At 39.3% G+C, this 23,701-nt stretch overlaps 1 protein-coding gene across 5 annotated transcripts in view; it reads left to right on the top strand.

Annotated features, from left to right (window-relative positions):
* fgd (faciogenital dysplasia) overlaps positions 1–23,701 on the top strand; it is a 110,431-nt gene that overhangs the window by 38,176 nt on the left and 48,554 nt on the right. For 4 of the 5 annotated variants that reach the window (XM_039770976.1, XM_039770975.1, XM_039770977.1 and 1 more), the window contains exon 2: positions 18,912–19,076. In XM_039770976.1, the coding sequence (XP_039626910.1) occupies positions 18,912–19,076 (165 nt within the window). Of the gene's footprint in view, positions 1–10,695; positions 10,912–18,911; positions 19,077–23,701 lie in introns of those variants that run through there. The other variant, XM_039770978.1, reaches the window with a different exon arrangement.

Here is a 23,701-nt window from a genome sequence, read left to right as displayed (position 1 = left end):
GTGGCACTAACATACAGAATGCATTTCAGCTGCAGACACTTTGCCATCATTCTCATTTGAAGTCTGTGTCAAGTTTCTTTCTATTCTGGCACTTATTCGTTTTGCTGTTTTTTGTTTTTTTTTTGTTTGTTTATATTGCTGTAGTTTGGCTAGTAAGACATTTTTGTTGTGCTTAATTTTAAATTCACCTTGTGGTGTGAGAGTTTCTGCTCAGTGCACCAATTCTGTCCTGATAGTCTCTGTTGTGGCATTTCAACAGCTAAAAAGAGAACACATTGAGTCACTGAGCTCTCCTTTCTCACCGGCCTTCCTCTCTGTTTGTTTCACATGCCTTTTTCAGTCTTGCGCTGCTCTTTGCATCGATTACAGTAAATGGTCACCTTGATAACCTTCTGCCAGCAAGGATTTCAAAGTGTCTGCAAAGCCCTGTTGAGCAATGCGAGGACTGGAGTCCAGCATATGTGAGCCTTTTATTTGAGCCTGCCGTCCAATGTGGGGTGGCTGCCATCACAGCCAGACCACTGGGATTCTCTATGGCCAGCCCATGTACTTATACACCACTATCTGGATTGTCAGATTGATCACAGTTACCTCTAAAGCCATCTTTCTTTTATGTATCCGTATATAATTATATTAAGAACTTTAGATATGTTTAATGTATTGTTTTATAGCACTCAGTGGCTCAGTGGTTCCTGCTGTTTCCTCCCTTCACCATGAGACCAGGTTTCAATTCCCACTTGGTCACTGCCTGTATGCAGTTTGCATGTTTTCTCCTTTAGTGAATTGTTTTTTCTCCAGGTATTGCAGTTTTCCTCCAACATGCAATGATGTGCATGTTAAGCCTATGTCACCTTAGGTGACTTTTCTAGCAATTTTCAGTCATAGCCATCATTTCCATAATTTTAGCCTGTTGCAGGCAGTTTGGTTCGTTCCTGTGAAGTCAATTGCCTAATACGACATACCCAACGACTGAGACCAAGTAGTCTGCAACTGCCTACAATAAAATGAAATATTTTTGACTTTCTCTGTAGTCGGAGGGATGGGCTCTGCATGCACAGCAGAGCTGACAAACCAGTGAGTGCTCATCCGGAATATCTTTGCATAGAATGTAGCGGATTTTGAACTTCATAAAAAGAAGAGAGGCTCATCTTTCTCATATTTCGTATTTTACATATTAAAGCAATGGAAAAAAGATAAAAGGTCTGAGACTGTGGCTCAACTTGTCAGGCAGCATGGCGATTTTGAACCTCACAAACAAGAGAGGCTCGTCCATGTGATGTCTTGGATTTAAAGTACCATGATGATATGGAAAAAAGAAAAAACAGTGCAGAGATTGCTGGTGAATTCACAGCACCTGTTAACCCCTCACGCAGCGGTTTTACATTGTCGGCTCTGTCAGGCAGCACGCTATTGGCTTTTAAAAAAAAACGGGTGTGCACGGCTGTGCTGGAAGCCATAACCCAGCCGGTAAAGTAGGCAAGCCCAGTGATTTTCAGTTGTGTAATATGACATGGTGCAGCAATGAGATCAGTGACTGCCACTGGCAAATCTGACCTGCACCATGAGAAAAAAATCACATAATGTGACATCGACTTTAGGTGCATTTCTGATTTCAAAACTGTCCCCGTTTATGCAAGTATGCGTGTATAAATAAGTATGCTCTGCTCTGTACTGGACTGGCGTCACATCCAGGCGATTGCACCTGATGTTGCCATCATAATCTCCAACCTGTCCCATCAACTTAGTATTGGATTAGGAAGTTCTGATAACAACAGATGGATAAATGGATAGATGCAGTGCATTCACAAAGTATTCAGACCCCTTCATTTTTTTCGTATTTTTGATATGTTGCAGCCTTGTGATAAAATCATTTATATTCATTTTTCCCCTCATCAAGCAACACTCAATACCCCAGAATGACATCGCAAAAACTTGATTGTAGATATTTTTGCGAACGTATTGAAAATGAAAACCTGAAATATCATATTGACATAAATATTGAAAACCTATACTCAGTATTTCTGTGAAGCAGCCTGGAGTCTTCTTGGGTCTGATGTGACAAGGTTTGCACCCCTGAATATGCAATTTCTTTTGCTATTGTTCTCTGCAAATCCTCTCAGGATGGCAAGCTGGATTCAAACTGTCAGTGGACAGCTATTTGCAGGTCTCTGCAGAAGTTCATTTGGGTTCAAGTCCTGGTTGGACAGCTCAAGGATATTCCCAGAGTTGTCCCTAAGCCACTCCTGTATTGCCTTTGTTTTGTGCTTAGGGTCATTGTCCTGTTGAGGGGTAAATCTTTGACCCAGTGTGAGGTGAAGAGCACTTTGGAACAGATCTTCATTAAGGATATCTCTGTACTTTGGTCCATTTAGCTTCCCATCAGTTCTGTCTAGTCACCCACAACCCCACGCCATAATGCTGCCAACAGCATGCTTCACCGTTGGAATGGTTTTGTACATACTGTATGATGAGTAGTGTCTGGTTTCCTCTAGGCATCATGCTAATCTTGGTTTCATTAGACCAGAGTATCTAGTTTCTTACAGTCTGAAAGTTCTTTAGGTTCCTTTTTGCAAAACCTTAAAGGGGTCTTGCATGTGTCTTTGAGGAGATGCTTATGTCTGGCCACTCTGTTATAATGCCAGGATCGGTGAAATGTTGTAGTGATGGTTGTCTTTCTGGATGTTGCTCCCATCACCACACAGCTTCTCTGGAGCTCAATCAGAGTGACTGTCAGGTTCTAGGTCACCTCTCCCACCAAGGCCCTTTTCCCACGATTGTGCAATTTGACTTGGTGGTCCAGAAAGACCTTTAGTTGTTCCAGACCTCTTTCACTTAAGAATTATGGGGTGCTCTTGGGAACATTCACTGCTGAGATCCGTGCCACGACACAATCCTGCCTCTAAGCTCTGCAGGCAACCTCGTGGCCTGGTTTTTGCTCTGATACACCATATCAGCTGTAAGATCTTCTGTAGACGGGTGTGGCATTCCTAATCATGTCCAGTCAAATAAACTGACCAAAGATGGACTGCAAACAAGGTGTAAAAACATCTCAACGATGAGCAACAGAATGGGATGCTCCTGAGCCAAATTTTTACTGTCATAGCAAAGAGTCTGAATACATTTGTCAATGTGATATTTAATTTATTATTTTTAATACATTTGCAAAAATTCTTAAAATCCGGTTTTTGCCTTGTCATTCTGGCTTAATGAGTTATTTCTTGATAAGAGAAAAAATGAATTTAAAATAGTTTAGCTTATGGATGACACATTGCGAAATGTGAAAAAGTGAAGGGGTCTGAATACTTTATGAATGCACTATAAATCGTCTTGCGGTTTGAGACCTGAAGCACTGTTTGTACTAGAATATGTAATAGCCCTCTCAGCTTTTTCATACAAAGCCAATTTCATAGTGATTGTTTATGAGCATTTTGACTTGTTTGATGGAACTCACATTGCATGTCAGACACTGCCAGTAAGACAGCACCTGCTCAGTGCAAACTAAGGAATCATAAATGATCTCAATGTTAGATTTTAAAGATATGGACCAATGCTCCAGCCGCCAAGAAAACCCAGTATGGACTCTTGTGTCTAGAGTGCATGTGAAAAATATATGGATTAGTGTCTGCAGTCACATCGGCTATTATGTCAGAAATGATTTGTTCCAATGGATAGAAACTGTGTAATTATGTGTAAATGGCAGGGGAGTTATGTCTGGTCCCTCCAAATGGTTTAAGTCAGTGTCTGCAAGGGAATGATAAACTGTAAAAATAAAAAAGTAGTAATAAAACCTAAAATATCCACAGGTCGAGAAGGGCAAACAAACAATATGAATTCATTCCATATTTAATAATGATCACATTGTAATGTCCATTTCCTCTGCAAAACATTGGACATCCGATTCTTTAGTCAGTCTTCTTCCTGAATATTAAACAACAGGGGCTGTTAAATTCAACACTCCTATGCCAAGGTTTGTGGGACTGCATGTGATGCACACATCAGGGCTTAGGAATATATTACATTGAGATTTTCCACACATTTTATAGACAAGGTGAGGGTTTTTGGTCCATACAGTAGCTGAAGAGAAATGCGTTTTGGAGTCCTGGCAACATTCTTTAATGGCCATGCCTAAATTGAAATATACTGTGTATGACATTATTTCAGTTGATACTGCATATAAGATCCTGTTTTTTTAATTAGTCATTGTCCAACCCGCTATATCCTAACATAGGGTCACGGGGATCTGCTAGAGCCAATCCCAGCCAACACAGGGCGTAAGGCAGGAACAAATACTGATGCTCTGTGCAAGAGAGGACAGAGCCGACTATACTTCCTTAGAAGACTGGCATCTTTCAACATCTGCAATAAGATGCTGCAGATGTGCTATCAGACGGTTATGGCGAGCGCCCTCTTCTACACAGTGGTGTGCTGGGGAGGCAGCATAATGAAGAGGGACCCCTCACGCCTGGACAAACTGGTGAGGAAGGCAGGCTCTATTGTAGGCACGGAGCTGGACAGTTTGACATCCGTGGCAGAGCGACGGGCGCTGAGCAGGCTCCTGTCAATCATGGAGAATCCACTGCATCCACTGAACAGGATCATCTCCAGACAGAGGAGCAGCTTCAGCGACAGACGACTGTCACCGTCCTGCTCCACTGACAGACTGAGGAGACCCCACACTATGCGACTCTTCAATTCCACCCCGGGGGGTAAACATTAACATTATACAAAGTTATTCTCAGTTATACCTGCATTTATATCACTCTTTAATTTAATATTGTTTTTTATCAGTATGCTGCTGCTGGAGTATGTGAATTTCCCCTTGGGATTAATAAAGTATCTATCTATCTATCAAATCCCAGGCAGGGTGCCAGCCCACCGCAGGGCACACACACACACGCACACACTAGGGACAATTTAGGATCGCCAATGCGCCTAACCTGCATGTCTTTGGACTGTGGGAGATTTTTTTAATTAACAGCAGATAATATGGACTATTTTAGGGAGGCGTGGCGGTGTAGTGATTAGTGTGAATGTGGTGCTAGAGCCCCCTTCTTGAAGTGCCTGGATTTAGTTATTGCTTGGTCACTGTACGTGTGGCATTTCCACATTCATATGTGTCCTTTTAAGCTATTGCCGTATGCCAGTGATGCTCATTGTAGGTTATTTGGTGACTCAAAACTGTATGAGAAAGTGTGATTAAAATAGAGCAATGAACTGAGATCCAGCTTAAAGTGGGTTATTAAATAAATGAATGAAACCTTACTGACATGCAGATAGATACTAGGAATTTGTCTTGGCATTGCAGTCATAAATATAATGATAGTAAAATAAAATGGACCACAGAATATACTATCACCATAGCATTATACATGGTAATAACAGTTCAGTTCACAAAACAGACACATGAAGGAAGCAGTATGACAGCATGCTGAATTGCACTTATTCCCCATACTCTACAGGTCTTTATGGTTGATCATAAATTAGGTTAAGTAGATGTGGTTAAATTAAAAACTACATGTGACCAGTGCCTGCTTGCTTCAGTGCTGCTATAAACTTCATTTGTCCACTAATCTAATAGTTAAGGCAGATTCACAAAATGAATGGATGGATAATTTAGGCAAACAATTTTTATATACTAAGTACAGAAACATGTAAATGTTTCGGCTTATCCAGATGAGGCATTTCTTAATATAACTTGAATGTAACGGAATGAAAACGAGACGCCTGCAAGTAACACAAAGTTTTTCATGTGAACAAAATCTGGCAGCAGCATTTGAACCCAAGATTCTGTATAATGAGGAAGGAGTGTTCACCTCTTTGCCATGCCACCCATAATCATTTACTTATTTGCTTATACTGTACTACTTTGTGAAAAACTAAAAATAACAATCATCAGTCATATTTAAATAAGGGATGTCAATATGCTTACTGTACATAATCAAGCATCTTTCAGTCTACTAACTGCTTAACAACTTTTCTAAAAAGTAGATAGCTGGCATTAAAAGAAAGTAAAACATGTAAATGGTGCACAGAAGCAAACTAAAGTAGACCTCTGGAAGGTGCTTACTGTATATGCGCCAGCTATAAAAGCATGAAACACAGAGGACTGGACTGATACTGCTGGCTAGACTCAACACTGAATTCAAATCATTTTACAAAAAGCTTGGCAGAGGACTCATTTTTTAAGTAGAGGGATTTACTGTTATTTAACTTGCATAGTTTGAACAAATCATTCACAATTAGAGAACATGAAGTAAATTCCATTTTTGCTATTATTAGTTGGCACTAAACTAACTGTAATGTGATTCATATGATATATCTGTTATATCAATATCTAAACATAGCAACATAATAATCTCAAACCCGCTTAGTTCACTTCAGGATCGCTAAGGGCCGGAGCCTGTTAGGGCAACAATTCAAGAACTAGTCCTCTATTTGGGATTTTTTCTTATGTCAAATCCTTTTTAAGTTATAGTAGTGAATGATGAAGATATACAATTATTTTAATATGCAATCAAATTCTACTTGTGTATGTGGATGTGCAAGTATGAATATGTATCCACCCATCCACTTTTTCAATCTGATTTCACCAATACAGGGTTGTAGGTCTCAAAACACATCCTTACAGCATTGAGAACAAGGCTTGAACTCACCAGAGCAGGGGTGCTAGTCCATCATATTACACACTAATGCACACGCAAGCACACTGGTCCTGCTGCTATCTGACCATAATGTGCCCATGTTTGGAATATGGCAGGAAACCATAAAAATCCCACAGGAAAATTGGAGAACATGTAAATCTACCCATATTTACATTAAGGACAGGCAATGTGCTGCCAAAGTATACACGTGGATGTACGGCAGATTTAGAAAGTATTCAGACCTCTTCACTTTCTGCAAACTTTATTGTGTTGTAGATTTAATTCTAATTGGATAAATGTGCCCATCAGTCTACACTCAGTTACCCATAATGACAAAATGAAATGTGTCTAGAACTTGATTGGAGTCCACCTGTGACAAACTGAATTGATTGGACATCATTTAGAAAGACACACAGACCTTTGTACAGTATACAGTATAATGTTCCACCAATGACACTGCACATGACGACAAAAAACAAGCCACGGAAGTCCAGGGAGCTCTTTGTAGACCTCTGCTGTTAAATTGTGGTGAGGCATTGATCAGGACAGGGGGGATAAAATCATTCTTAAAGATTTGAGTGTTTCCAGGGGCACAGTGGTCATAGTAACTGTGAAATGGAAGAAGACTGGAAACCACCAGAACTCTTCCTAGAGTTGGCCAACTGTTTAGTCAAGTAAGAAGGGCCTTGGTCGGGGAGGAGACAAAGAATCCAATGGCCACACTAACAGAGCTTCAGAAGTCCCCAGCAGCACACCATCAGTCAGGTGTTTTTGTTAGACTGTCTAAATTAAAGTAATTCTTGAGTAAAAGGTATATGACAGTATAAAGATTCTCTGCTCTTATAAGACAAAAATTGATTTCATTGGGAAAAACTCCAAACACTGTCTGGCAAATACCAGGCACTGCTCATCACCTGCCTAATAACCATCCCCATGATGAAGCATGGTTGTGGCAGCATCACATCATGCAGGTGCTCCTCTGCATCAAGAACAGGGGGACTGGTCAGAATTGAGAAAAAGATGAGTGTGACCAAATACAGAGAGGTCCTTGAAGAAGATCTGCCGCAGAGTATGTGACTTCAGACTGGGGTGATGGTTCACCTATCAGCACAACAGTGAACCTGAAGCATACAGTCAAGACAATGCTGGAGTGACTTTGGGACAAGTCTCCGACTGTACTTTAGTGATCAAGCCAAAGACATGATTTGGGCCACATTAACACAGAGAGGCCTGAAGATGGCAGGTTACAGACACATGCCATCTACTCTAGCAGAACGTGAGAGGATCTGACTGGACGACTGGGATAAACCTCCCAAATCCAGGTGTGCAAAGCCAGTAGAGACTTACTCAAGAAGACTCAAAACTGTAACTGCTTTCAAAGGGACTTCTGTAAAGTAATGAATTAAAGGTCTGAATACTTCTATGAATGAAAGATTTCAGTTTCTGATTTTTAATAAATTTGTAGACCTTTCTGAAAAAAAAAAAGTACTCACTTTATTGTTATGGGTTTGTTGAGTGTTGATAAATGGCAAATTTATGCATTTTAAATTAAATCTGCAACACAAACTTGGCAGACAGTGAAGAGGTATGGATGCTTTCTGAATCCACTGTAAATGGGTAATATTTACACAAATTCTTGAAATCAGACATCGATAAATTCTGCATGTTTTCATTTTTTTTAAATCCTGCTTACTATCATAGTACAACATGTAACATAATATTAGACCTTTAAAAGTCATGTCCTGGCTAGCACAGCAAGTAGCTCCTCTTCATCACACAATCTGGGCATTCCTGCTTTAGTTTACAGCCGAGATGTCTTTTATGTTGTTGTCACATAGTCTCTCTCCATTTTCATAACGCTTTTGTTCATAGGCCTTGATTTTTGCCAGATGAGTGAAAACATGTTGTCAAATAATGTGTCCAATTTAAAACAACTGAATTTAAACCTCTAGGTTGATTTTTGGAAACCTACTGCTAGGCCATTGTACTATTCAGAGTCAATGTCTTCCTTTCTATTTGCCTAACTGTAAGTCTGCATTGAACCAGCTACACAATCATCTGCTTTCTGTACAGTCACATAATGTACATTCTTCAAAGATGTTCACTAGCTGGATACCTAAATTGCATAAGACCTCGAAAAAGTGGAAATGAAGACTGAGCATGTAATAATAACGTATTTTTGTCTGATTTGCACAAAACGGTAATATTCGTTAAGCCGATGATTCAATAATGTCGTCTTCGTTTCTCTTGAGTATGCCATGAGGATTTCTGCTAGAGTGCACTATTCGTGAAAAAGATAAAACTATTTAAAAATCAATCCATCCATCCATTATCCAACCCGCTATATCCTATCGACAGGGTCACGGGCGTCCGCTGGGGCCAATCCCAGCCAACACAGTGCGCAAGGCAGGAAACAAACTCCGTGCACGGCGCCAGCCTACCGCAGGGCACGCACACACCCACACACATCTACTTACACAACGGACAATTTAGAATCGCCAATGCACCTAACCTGCGTGTCTTCCGTTTTCTGGCTAATAACATGCAGCAGGGAAAAGACGTTTGCAGAGCAGCTTGTGTAAGAGAAAATTTCAAGAAAAACGAGTCGGCCATGCGGCGCTGATGGAGCAAAAGCTCCGGATGTCCGTTTCCGAATGTAATATCAATGTCATCAGTTCTGCTTGACAATTGACCTTGCCTGAATATTAAAATGAGTTGATTTCAAACATTTGTATAGCACCTGACATCATTACTTAATTAATCCTATAATAATCTGGCATATGAGAACAGCAGTAGAAGATGAGTACATAACGTAGGTGTCCTTTGAAAATAGAAAGCAAATGGCGGTGGTGTGTGATTTCCGATTTAACTCAAAATTATAAAGACAGTTGCTAATTCGAGTGATTTGTGTGCATCTTTTTCTTGCAGCGTACCGTCTGCATGTTATAACCAGCAGATGGCAGTCACTCTACGACTAAGCCGCGATCAATTTACAGTACAGTATGTGCAAAGCTTGCAGTGTGGCCGCGCGCCGCTGTCTGGCTCCTCGGTCATCATCGTATCCACACTGCCAAGTCCCTGGAAGACTTTACACTGGTCACTTGCACCCATTTATATTGACCAGCTAGGGTGATTACGAGCGTTCAGTGATGGTCTGGTATTTTTTGTTTATTCCTCCATTTACCTTTCATCCATTCATTTGCTAAACAGAATCGAATCCCGGTGTTCTTTACGAGTTTACGCCGCTGAGTGGCGTTGCTAAAGTTGAATACCGACTGGGGTGTCATCACTGTGACAGCGTATACTTTCTCTTGTTCTGCGCTTTAAGTTTATCTTACAGTTCCAATACATTCCGTTAGCATGAGTTTTACCTCCAAATTGAACCTTTGGGACTTTTCCGCTCCTGTTACGTTAATCCCGTGGAAGCGAAGGAAGTTCCTTCACTCGTGACACTGTAATGGATAAAGCGGTTTCATAGAATGACTTGACTGATGAAATCTTGTCGGTTTCAGATTCGCTTCATTCCGTGCATGAATGTCAATGTTATAGAGTTTATAGGTTAATATTGACAAACAGCTTGCCAGTATGAATTAAGCGGGTTTTGGAATGTTGTGTTAGTCAAGGTCCAGATGCGGTACTGTGGATGGATATGCTACCTACCGTACAAATGGAACATATTGCACTGCCACATTTCTGATTTTGAACTGTTCACAACTCTTAAATCGTCGCGGGAAAGGTGCAAGGTAAGCATTCGATTTTCAGACATACACTCAAACTTTAACGAAACGACTGAATATTACAAGGGCCCTAGAACGGTACGCGGGTATACATAGACAAACGGAATATACATACAAATCCATCTCGAGAGACTCCTGACGCACAGTCGTGCTACGCAGCCGACCCCACCCGTTCCTAATAGGGACTGCAGCACCTGTTTAGATTTGACAGCGACAGGCAGGGAGGAAAATCCGCACCACCGACCGCCCAGTCACCTACTCCTGCGTGCTAGCAGAAGGGCTTGGCTGTCAGGAGTCACCTTGCTTAATCTTGAAGGGAGTTGCCTTTGCTCTTGTTGTGAGTTCGGCGGTGTCACCTATAGATAACTATGCGGATTATGTCAGATTTGGTGGAATTACTATGACATCATAAAGGTGTGTTCAATGTGTGTGTGTGGAAAAATCCGAGGAGAAGCAGAAGTGTACGCGAGCTGCCTTGCTATTCTAAACTGGATGTGGTGTTCAGCCAAGCCGTGGCCATCTCCTTCGTACAGGTATGAGCGAAACCGGCTTGGTGGTTAAAATGGGATAGGACTGCCCGGTTCGGCTCCTTTTCTTTTCGGCGGGGGATGCGATGTCATTTGAGGGTACTGATGCCGACTCGGCTGTCTGCTGACATTCGTCGTGACCGATCGGACTGTGACACAGTTCATACATCCCGTGCGTTTTATCCTTCCAGTCCATCGCTCAAAAGCGTTTAGCCTTCGCTAGATCGAATTACTAAGTGGAATCAAAGCTTGCCATACTTGAAGTGGAATCGTGCTTTCATAAATTACCCAGTCTTTTTAAGAAATGAACTCATCCGTTTTTAAAAATAGCCCTAATCTCATTCTTACTACTCTTATTTCACCTGCCATGAATAAACCAAGGGACAGCGTGCGGATACCCCTTAAGGAGCAGAGAGACTGGACGTGAGCTTACGAGGAAGTGAAAGTGACAGCACTCCCAGTGTGCTGCAAAAGTGTCGGCTAAATGTATAACAATATGTATTTCATGTGGTAATATTTATTAACCAGCAGTTTGCTCATATGGTAAGATGAATTGTGATTTTGATATATCTCAAAATTCATTTAAAATTTTTTCAGTCTTTTAAAATACATTTTTTTAATGAAATTTAAGTTGTCCTAAAGTTAATTATAGGTATCTTTTTAACTGTATATTTAAAGAAAACCAGACTTTAAAGAATTTCACTAAGCTTCAGTATGCTGGAATGTGTGTGACAGGCTTCCAGTAATATTCAATACAATAGTGCTTTATAGAGCATCCTGTTTACCTGAAAAGGAGATTTATCTTGGTCAAGGCATGAGTTTCGTATTTTACTTTCATTACCTGCTGTACTGGGCAGCACATGCGAGCTGGTGTTTTTTTATTCACTTTCTATGTATGACACATTTCTCTTAGAGATTAGCTGAGGCTTTGTAATTCCCATTTATTCCTGTCTGTTTGCATTTTGTGCAGCATTTTACCTCCGTCTTTCCGAACCTTGCAAAAAAAATGTTTTTTTTTAACTTTGCCAGTTATGGAGATTTGATGTTGTGTGTCCTCCATCAGTAACCCTGTCTGCATTGACACAAAAGACCTCTCATCTAAGTGGCCAGTCACGTTTGGTATAGTAGTGGTGGTCACTTTTCATTAGAAGAGGACAAAGAAGTAAAGTGAATGGGATAAATGTGTCCTTGGAACATTTCATCCAGATTTAAAACCAACTGTTTTCTTACCCTGCCATCTACGCCCATTTGTTAAGTGCGGGCCATGGCTTTGACTTCAAGTTTTTTAATGGGATATTAGGTGACACATACAAAACATTTTGCAATTCATAAGTAGAGAAGCATATCACAGTTATAAATTAGAATGCTAATTGGAAGTTGCTTGCTTCTTTGATCTAAATCAAACAGATTTAGATCAGAAAAGTTGTATATAAAGGTATGACTTTGCACACACACTGTTGCTCATTTACTGAAGGTCTTTACTACTGATTAGGTAGGAAAAACTAAGCTTGACCTGCTCACACATGTAAAATATTATTCAGATTGTCTTGCACATAGACATAAGCTCCCATAAAGAGGAAGATGTGAATCCAACAACTTAAAGTTTCATTATTTAAAAAGTACTACTAGGCTACTCAAACTTTCTGGGAGTGTGCATATATGTGTATCTGACACTGGGTACATTTTGTAAAAGTGTTGTTTCATCACCAAGTTGGACCCCTTCCAACTGTGAGATTCTCCATTACCAAAACATCAGTCCTGTCCTGCCACCAAAGTGTAAAAAGTAACCCCTCAGCCAATAGAGTTAAAAGAACGTTTTATATTTTTTGTGTAGCTCGAAAGTCTGTTCAAGCCTTTGACCCATTTGATACAGGCTCACAGGAAACACCAGCTAAAAAAGGAGACAGATAAATATGCAGACTAAAGAATATGGGACCTATCTGCTATGACAGATATTGGAGAGTGAGTAACAAAAAAAAAAATTTTAAAATATTAGGAACTTCAGTTGATACTCAGTGAAGTTTTTTTTTATTTTTGCAAATTGGATAGTTATGTGCTAGTGAAAATGATTTCAGACACTGTTACTATAGGCTGATTATCCAGCAAGCTGTATTCAAACCCATTTACCCAGTTTAGGGTTGCAGGAGCTGGTGCATGGCCTAGCAGCACTGGTTGCAAGGTAGGAACCAACCCTGGACTGGGAGCCATTGTAGGGCCCAGTCATGTACAGTTCCACACAGGGCCAATTTAGGACCTCCTTTTGATCTATTATGCACATCTTTGGGGCATGGAAATACAATTTGTATACCTGGAGGAAAAAAAAAAACATGAAGAAATAAAAAGAATGTGCAGCTAGTTTGGTATATGAGTTAAATACACATATTTACAAGTAAATAAATGCTCCTCACAGCTTAGAACAGACATAGGGAGAATGGGCAGACAGCACATATACATTGCCCAGACTGAGATTTAAACCCGAGACTCTGGAGATGGAGTGCAACAGCTCAAACACTTGCACTGCTCCTGTGCAGATTAATACATGTTTGCCATGAGGTAAATCAGGGAAGCTCGTGAAAATATCATGGCACTTTGGAATACGATCCATTAGAGCAGGGGTGTCAAACTCCAGGCCTGGAGGGCCACAGTGGCTGCAGGTTTTCATTCTAACCTTGTTCCTAATCAGTGATCAGTTTTTACTGCTAATTAACTCCTTTTCCCTTCATTTTAATTAGACCTGTTTTTAAGGATTTAGTCCTCTGAATTGATCCCTTTCTTCATTCAACTACAGCCAAACAGAAATGAGATGTGAAACGAGCCAACAGATGACCAGCTAAACTGGGATTTCAAACTGCAACCAATCTCTTAATCAGAAGTCAATTCTTGCTGTTAATTAAACTTGCTATTTAATTCCATGGCTTGTTGCTGCTCTCATTCTGCCACAGCAGACATTTCCAAAACTGTTGATTTTTCTGTTTTTTCTAAGAACACCGTCAAAATGTTTTGGTGACCTGAGCAGAGAAACATGACTGAGATGTTCACCTTTCTTTATTTTCAGATATTGTATCATGGCCACAGGTGAGCCGGTCATGTGACGACTCATTTTGTGTCTCATTATTGTTTGACTGCTGATTAAGGAAAAAGAGACAACTAAGGGGCCTGAGTCACGTTAATTAAAACAAAGGCAAAAGAAGTGAATTAGCAGCAAAAATGGCTCAGTAATGAAGAAGAGGGTTAGAATGAAAACCTACAGCCACTGCGGCCCTCCAGTACCGGAGTTCGACACCCGTGCCTTAAAGCATTTACACTGTCATCTGAAAAGAACTACATTTATATCATCTTATGAACCAAAGAAAATAATTTGTTTTATCTACAATGTTATTTGGATCAGAAGGGCATTTTGATCTTAATTTGACTTTAAAATGTAACACATCTTTATCTTACTAGGCTGCAATTATCTATACCAGTTTCTCACATGATTACTATGACTATGTCGCCATGGGAAACGCCAGACAAAATTTTAAAGTACACGTAAAATCAATTAATCATCTGACAGATGGAGTATCCCAGATATAGCACCAGATTTCTTCTAAATGTTACTGGGCCAGCTTAGAACTAGCCATTGCCCTGATGTCCTGAGATACAGGCTGAAATAATGAAAGTACCAGAGCCACACAGTGGTACCACTTTCCTTTGTTACTAGAGCACACCACCTGCAGTCTTTAACTTGCTTGTGACTCCACTGCCGGCTACGAGCTGTTGCTGGTTTTGTTGTGATTTCCTTTCTCGGTGTCTTGCTGTGTGAAGGTTGTGTGCTGGGAGACTAATATGTAAAAGTAAACCAAAGCAGGCCTTCCCCTCTATGTCTCAGTGCAACTTCCTTCTTTCTCTCGCTCTTTCTCTGTCTGATGCTAAATAGAGCTGACAGGAAGCCCGTTGAGTGCCTCACACTTCACACAGTCTGATGCTGCCTTTCTCTGCCTCTGCTCATTTTCCTCTTCATGGTTTTTGTTTCTACTTTAGTTGTAGATTTCCTTACTGTTTGACCCAGGAATCCAGAAATTAGATTGAAAGAGACTCTTCACAGATATTATTATTATTATGATTATTATTATTAATAATAATCATAATAATAAGTTTTATTTATACTGCACCTTTCAGATGTTTAATGCCTTGCTGTTTTGGGCATAGAAGGAGTAGGAAAGAGGCTAGACATTATCCATCATCTCCTTATTGCATTGTACTTCAGCTGAAATTTTGGTTGCCCTTTAACAATATGTTCACAAACAGTACAAGTACTGATGAATGGAGATTTGTCACCACCTTCTCATGGACATACTGTTGTGCCTTGTGGAAAATTCTACTTAAACTCCACCAGGATTTTCACATTTGTAGTGTGTGGCAGAGGGCTCAGTGTTGGCAATCTGACATACTGCAGAACAAGAGTTGGGCTAGGATATACCCCTATGGCAGTGCTTCTCAATTATTTTCTGTCATGCCCCCCCCTAGGAAGAAGAAAACATCTCGCCCCCCGCGACTATAAATAGTATCATTTGTCTATAAAATTGTTATAAGTACACCTCTGCATAACACTGTATCCTTATTAACGTATAAGAGAATAAAAAAAGAAAGAAATATGGACCAATTTACAACAAAGAATAGCTTTATTAAATGTAACAGAAAAGATTTAAAGTGCATTCTAAATTCAAAAAAAATTTAAAAGAAAAATAAAAAAGCATGTTCCCAGAGGTCAAACGCACGCCCCACTATTTGAGAAACACTGCCCTATGGTAAGTGCATTTGTAAGTCTACCAAAATGGTGTGTTACGGATGGTACCCAAGAGTGAGTTACTCCTGTGCCAAAAACATGCATAAGAGACAGTTGTACACTTCAAAAGACGGGTCACCCAGTAGGTGACTCCCTATTCCCCATTGAGGGAAAGTACCCCGGGGAATGGGTTGGCTCTCTAGAGAAGATTAGGGTTTCAGGGTGGCAGAGAAGTACTTAGCCTCTACTTACCGTTCTAGCAGGAGAGCCACAGGTGTTCCCCAAGGCCATTCCTGTCCTCAGAAGTACTCTTATGGGTCTTGCCCAGGTGTAATTTCTATCTGGGGCTTAAAATCACCTTCCAGTCACAAGACAAGTGAGCTTGGAGTCAGGAGACTTGGTGTGGGCAGTGCTTTGACTGACTGGAGGAAGAGAACAGAGAAAGAATATGGAATACATTAGCAGGAGGAGACCTAATGTAAAAGCTTGCCATGAAAATGCAGTGGGCACCCAGCATGTCAGGTAGGGATTGGACCTATGTTTAGTTAGGCCCACTGTAGCTTAAAGTGATTTACTTTCCCTAATTATTTGAACTGTAGTCTCCATTACCCAGCACTGTTCTGTTTGCTATCATTTTATGTAATAAAGGCCTTTTACTTATTTTGCTGCCACTGCCATTGTTTTTGGAGTTAGCTTGAGAGTGCCATCTACAGGCCACACTTGATATAATGCAACTTATGAGCTTTTTACAGCTTAGTTGACCCACATGGCCAAAATGATATTTTCATGAAGAAAATAAACAGGCTATGCTTTGGAAATTTGTCACAAAAAAAGGACATAGTATTATTGCTGGTAGGTGAAAAAACTGAAATAGGTTACTTCTTGATTGGTTACTGCCATGCCCTTCAATACCGGAAGAAATGTGTACATTGTAAGAACATCTCTTGCTGTGTCTGCATCAGATTTTTGGTTTCAAAAGATCTGCAAAATATTCTTTAATTTGTAAAACACAAATAAATAAACTTCCCAAGAGATATATTTATTGCGCTAACTTTGACAGCCTCCATCTCTTTCTCTCTCACTGAATATTTATCTGTTTCTCTCTATTATAAAAAAAAAATCTTGGGAGGGAGACAAGACATGATCTTCTCGGAAGACACTTTGAAGTCCCGCGAGACTACATGCACGACACGCCCTACTTACAAACAAATTCTCTGAGGCACTTTAATGTCCCATGAGACAAAGATAAAAGGACAGTTGCTGTACAGGCTTTTAAATGATTGACGCGCAGCGCAACATGCAGATCACGCAGCACGGCACTAGCAGCAACAGTTGCTGTACAGGCTTTTAAATGATCAACGCGTAGCGCAACATGCAGATCACGCAGCACGGCACTAGCAGCCCCCCAGGTGAGAATAACTCATTCACTTCAGCTTTATTACTGGCAAATAGCAACAAATAAAAAATGAATGAAATGAAAATAGCATCCATCCATCCATCCATTTTCCAACCCGCTGAATCCGAACACAGGGTCACGGGGGTCTGCTGGAGCCAATCCCAGCCAACACAGGGCACAAGGCAGGAACCAATCCCGGGCAGGGTGCTAACCCACCGCAGGACATACACAAACACAGCCACACACCAAGAACAATCTCTTTAAATTGTATATCCGGATAACCAAACCCGGGGGTTGGCGAGGCCCCTAGTATATTTATATATTGCCGCTGCTTGCGCATGGGGATACAGATGTAAATGCCAATAGGGACTCTGCTCTGTTGGGCCCTTGAGCAAGGCCCTTAACTTGCAATTGCTGAGTGCTTTGAGTAGTGAGAAAAGCACTATATAAATGCAAAGACTTATTATTATTATTAGATGTACAATTTAAACAGAATGTATACTTAAAATAATTAAGTTCCTGTGGAGATGGTGCCTCAAGAAAACCTTGGCCTAGAGATGTCATATGACATCTAATTACATAAGTATCAATAGTCTTCAGAAGGTATTCTTTTACTTTAACAGGTCTACTAACATACAAAATCATGCAATATGATTACTGTTACCAGACCCCAAGATCCAAGATCATGCTCCACCTCATTGCGTTGGGTTTGTATCAGTAGGGGGGCCTGACCAGATGATTCAACATTTTGGAGAACTGACTTAGCAATCCCTGATCTAAGCTATTCTGTTAGCAACTGCTAAGAAATATGGCATTTGTGATGGTTGCTTTTGAATTAAAACTCTCCCAGATGGTTTAAAGAACAAAAACTGTTGATAATTAAAAAATGAGTGTGGACAAATTTAAATATCACAAAAGTACAATGTCCTGCATATCACTTTAGAGCAAAAAATGTATGATGCCTCTGTTAAAAATTTTAATGTTAAGCAGCAAAATGTTAAGAAACAAAATGTAAAACATTAACTACTGCTATTAATTGCACAATGGATTGCATCAGAGTGCATACCTCGAAATACAGCTGAAGACACAGGGCTGAGACAATTTATTTAAGTCTGACAGTCCTTGCACATCCTTCACATGGGGCAGCTGTGTCACATACCAAGGATTTATTTATATAAAAGGCGCAGGTCTTTACATTTTGAGCAGCTAAGAAGTTGTACAGCAGTCGAATTCCCAGAGCCCTTTGTCAGAAAAATAACAGTCCACCAGAGGGAGATTGTCCTTCACTTGTGGTCTGCACATCAGAATCAGATTGCAACAAAGAACCAGCAGGCAGTAATGCAGTCTTGGTGAATGCACATATTTTTCATTCACTTAATGTTTTTTTGCAAGAAAATATCTCTGTCTGTCCACAATATATTTTTTAAAATGCCCAGGAAAAGAGTTATGGCCTAGAAATGCCTAGTGTGCAGTACCTCCAAGAAGCACTTTTCCAAGGTTATTTTTATAGTTTACTTATAGTCGGTAGATTTAATTATTGTCCTGTGTTAACAGTTAGGTTCAGGCATGGACCAATGGCAAGCTTATGGTCTGGTAGTGTGGCTAGGCTAAGACTGTTTGTTTTCCACAGAAAAAGGAGGTTGAGAGGTTTGAGGTCCTGTACAGAAAGCAGTACCTTTGTGCCTTCCAGCTGTAAAGGCATCTGACACTTGTCTACAAAATAGGAATATGTTTGTTTAGTTTAAATAAGTGAGCATGAAATAAAAAGAGTCATACCAGAAATATTTTAAAGCTCCCAATTTCTTTTTATCATTGACTTGTGTTCTTCTTTTGGTTTGCTTGCAGGCCACTCTGAGGGACGACTGCAAAGAAATCAGCACCCCACCGAGCCATTTTTTCAAGTGAGAGGTGGCTCACGTCACTTCCTTGTACCATGCAGACAGCAAATGCAGAAGCACCTAATCCATGGCTCAGCTACAGTCAAGAGACCACAATTCCAGAAACCACAAGGTACAGCTAGTCAAACAGAAAAATAAAAGTAGAAAGCACCGACTGGAAGCCATAGGAAACTTTTCTTATAAATATATACAGTAGCTGAATAGTATATCAGGTGTACATTTATTCTTATTAACTATTTTTAACATTTTACCAATATTCTTGGTCCTATATAAAATAAAAATTGTCATTGGTTTGCAGATTGATGCCTTTGAATGAAGCAAGCTTTCAACATGAACTGAATGAGCCTCTCATTTTTGCTTCAGTTCTCTTAAATTAAAACGTTTAATTCGCCATCTGTTTTGTGCTTCCTTGAACTATATTAATAAGCAGGTTAGATAAGTGGTGGGTGTAGGCTAGAAGGATATGTTGTACTTTTCTCCATGCTTTGCCTCTGAAAGTTCAGGAAGTGCATCAAGTTCTTTTGGAAAGCATTTGTACAGCATAATCTAGATTTCATTTTATTTAAATTTGCACTAGGGTGTGCTTAACAACCTTAGGAGGCTTAGCAGTAGACTTGGGAGAATAATGTATGCATCACACCAAAATGCCCACTTGTCATGCCCATAAAGGAAGGATCATGTCGCTCAGTCATCTTCTTCAATCTGTCTGTCCACTCTTCTGAACCTTTTTGTTTCTGTTACAAGGTCAGGTAGCAACAAAACGTTTCCCAGCAACATTGAACTAGCCAGTTCATCATAGCGTTCTCCCATATGCAGCTACACTCATTCAAAACAGACAAATTTAGTGTCACTTGTTGACAACAAATGTACATAAAATGCACATAAAATGTGAGAAGAAACTGGCATACCCATGCAAAATTCACTTTAATTTATATTTATAGAACATAGATCCTTTTACATGCCCAGAGTGGTTTTGTCATTTTCAAATATAATATGGTTAATGTCAAACATAAAGCCACAAAACATTACATAATAAATCTTCAGTTATTTATTAAAACACACACATAGACATTTACACAATTAAATGAATAAATGAGGTTCTTAAAACTTCTTAAATATTAGATGTCTAAATTATGTAAATATTCACCTGACTGCCTGCTTCTAGGCTGGCACTTTAAATAATGCAATCTGAAGCACGGCTCACTTCTTCTGCCTACGACCTCCACAAACCCCAATATAACCTCACTAGGAATGAGGCAATACATTTAATTCACATGCTATCCATATTGCGAAAAAGGCTTCATGATGCAATAATCCCATGATACAGTGCATCATCAGAACAACTAAATAATAAATAAAGATAATATTATTTTTCGAAAATAAGTGAAAAAAATGAAAAAGATTACTTTTAAAACAGATAAACACATAAAGCTGTCATTAAAACTAAGCAAATGTATAAATTCTTCTTCTGTTTAACCCCCAGTTTTTCTTTTTTATTAAAGAGTGAATTGAGGAATTGAATGCAAAATTAAACTTTTCTGTTTCATTCATCCTGTATGCTTCTCAAAATACCTTGGCAGTTTCAAAGTGCCCTGCAAACTAAAATGCTCCCACCTGCCCTTTTTAACTCAACATACATGGTACAAGTATATGAGTCATTTAACAAATATTGTATACATGGCTGACAATTTAATAACATTCCAGAAATTAACAAAATTTTACAAAATAAAGTAATTAGCAAATACAAAATACGAGATCTGAAAATCGGGAAACTGACAATATCATAACTTGCTGCACAGCACCAAATCATTGAGTCATTGAGCAAAAACATAGTGGCGATGTATATCAAGACACCATGGACTCTATGAGGTCAAAGTCTTTCATCATATTTAGTGAATGAAAAAGAATAACTGAAAATCAATTTATGCAGAGGAAAGTTAGGGTTGTCTCTCATTACAGGGGTTTTATGGTCTTCATTTGAATGTATATTATTTTATTAGTAAGACTTGCGTAACTCTACTGATTTCCGCACTTTTTTAATAGCTTATTGGCTCAATACCTCTCTCACCTCAAATTTCACTGTCTGCATAGAAAAAATTAAGCAAGACTTGCATAGATGGTCAACCCTTCATCTCACTCTAGCTGGAAGAATTAATATTGTTAAGATGAATATTCTTCCTAAGCTGCTTTTTTATTTCAAAACATTCCAATATATACATCAATAAATCATTTTTAAGCAATTAGATTCAACAATAACCTAATTTATTTGGAACTCAAAACATCCACGTATCCAAAGGGCGAACCTACAAATACCAAAGGCAGAAGGCGGCATGACTCTACCTAACTTTCAGTTTTATTACTGGGCAGCAAACATACAAGCTATAAAAACCTGGACACAAACAGATGAACATACACAGGCTTGGTCCGCAATAGAAATAAAATCCTGCAGTACTTCTTTATATTCCCTGCTTTGTGCCTCAATAAATGCAAGTTATCGGCAATATACTGATAACCCAATTGTGCTTCACTTACTTAGAATCTGGAACCAATGTAGAAAGCATTTTAAGATGGAGAATCTTTTATCTGTGGCACCTCTGCAAGAGAACCACCTCTTTCAACCTTCGCAAACATATGCAGTTTTTAATATCTGGAAAAAATGTGGGATTAACTTGCTTAGAGATCTTTATATAGACAATATCTTTGCATCCTATGAACAATTACATTCCAAATTTAACTTTCCAGCTACACATTTCTTTCACTGTCTTCAAATTAGGAACTTTGTTAAACAGACCCTGCTTGATTTTCCTCATCTTGCACCCTCGTCCATGCTGGAAAAAATATTGCCCAATTTCAAGGACTTTGACACCATCTCTGCAATATATAAAATTATTTTACAGTCCCTCCCTTTCAAAGATCCAAGAGGACACTGGGAAAAGATCTCTTAATCAATATATCAGAAAAGGAGTGGAAAGTAGCAATGCAGAGAATTCACTCGAGCTCCATATGCACAAAGCATGCAATTATTCAATTCAAAATTATATATCAAGCACATCTGTCTCATCTAAAACTCTCCAAAATGTTTCCAGGGCAGGACCCAACCTGTGAACGCTGCAATCAAGTCCCAGCCTCACTGGGTCACATGTTCTGGGCCTGCACCAAATTAACATCATTCTGGACCAAACTTTTAAATTACCTTTCAGACAGCCTTGGTGTCACAATCCCTCCTACCCCATTAACAGCTGTGTTTGGTGTTCTTCCAGATGGGTTTAAAGTGGAGAAGGACAAAAAAATTGTGATTGCATTCACTACACTTTTGGCACGCAGACTTATTTTGCTAAACAGGAAGAATCCTAACTCTCCTCTTTTAAGTCAGTGGGAAACCGATGTTTTATACTATTTGAAATTGGAAAAAATTAAATACACAGTTAGAGGATCTGTACAGATTTTTTTCAAAACATGGCAGGATCTAATCAGTAATATTTTAGAATAAGCTCTTAAAAGCACCGAGGAAGCAATTAATTCCGCATTTCTTTTTCTTCTCCATTCATCTCTATTGGCTTATCAAACTCATCAATTTAGGTATGTTTACAAGCCTTAAGTTGTACCCCATCGGCCATGCTCTTTGTCTCAGGGATGGAGGTTGACTTGTTCTCAGTCCTACTTTTTATTAAAATGTATTGATTTGTATGGAATGATTACAATAACATTAAAAAAAAAAAAGATTCAAAATATGGAAGTACCTCTGCCCAGCACAAAAATTAGAAACGTTCAAACTATGGAAAAATTCATGACCCTGGCATTGCAGAAAGGCATTGTTAAGGGTATCTTGATTGTGATAAGGCCCAGGCATTAGAAAGATGACACATGTTTAAAAGTACATTATATTCCAGCAAGAAAAACTTACTTTTGTTTTTAAACAAAAGTGTGCCACACCCAAAGCTGGTTTATCTGTTCTTGGACTTCAGGCCACCGCCTTGTGTTTCTGAACCATCTTGTACGTAGAAAGAGTGAGTGTCTTAGCCCACTGAGGCAGAGGAGTCTTTTTTTTTCTACCAGGCTACAGGGCAATTAAGATGTCTCTTCTTCTATACCTGTCACTCTATCACTCTTGTGATAGTTTCACTTGTTACCTGTTAAAATAGTTTTGTCTCTGTTTCAACAGAAATAATTTTAATCTTAATCCTTTTTATTCAAAATTGTGATGCTGCGGAGTGGAGGTGTTATATCACAATTACCAGATGGACTTCCTTCCGAGACAGGCCATCTTTGAACCCTTTCCATGGACAACATTGAACTTACGTCACACATGCTATTGTGCTTGATTTGGACAACATATAATTAACATACCTAAACATGAGTAATGTTCCTGTAAAAAATTAGAGGGAGAGTTAAAGACACTGAAGGGCTTTGGTCTGTTTTTACTTGAGAGTTTAACAATCCTGAATTGGGTGTCAGCATTGTAAAAGTGTATCAGAGACACATTAGCAAGTACATGAAGTACCATTGGATTATTCATGTCTCACTACATTCTTGTTACAATATATGTAAAAATCACATGTTATGACACTGCCCCTCATAAGCTAGCAATTCATGGGATGAGTACTACATTTGCTGTAAATCATAGTGATTCAAGAGTTTGTCAGAATGATGCCATTGGTTAATTTAATAAATAACTAAATAAATAAATATCTCACCCTCTCCCCCAAAAAACTACTCCAAACACCACTCCCATGTCCC

This window comes from Polypterus senegalus, chromosome 12 (genome assembly GCF_016835505.1).
Source record: "Polypterus senegalus isolate Bchr_013 chromosome 12, ASM1683550v1, whole genome shotgun sequence".
NCBI classification, from domain to species: Eukaryota; Metazoa; Chordata; class Cladistia; order Polypteriformes; family Polypteridae; genus Polypterus; species Polypterus senegalus.
The sequence above is the reverse complement of the archived record's forward strand: the minus strand, read 5'-3'. Positions and strand labels throughout refer to the sequence as shown.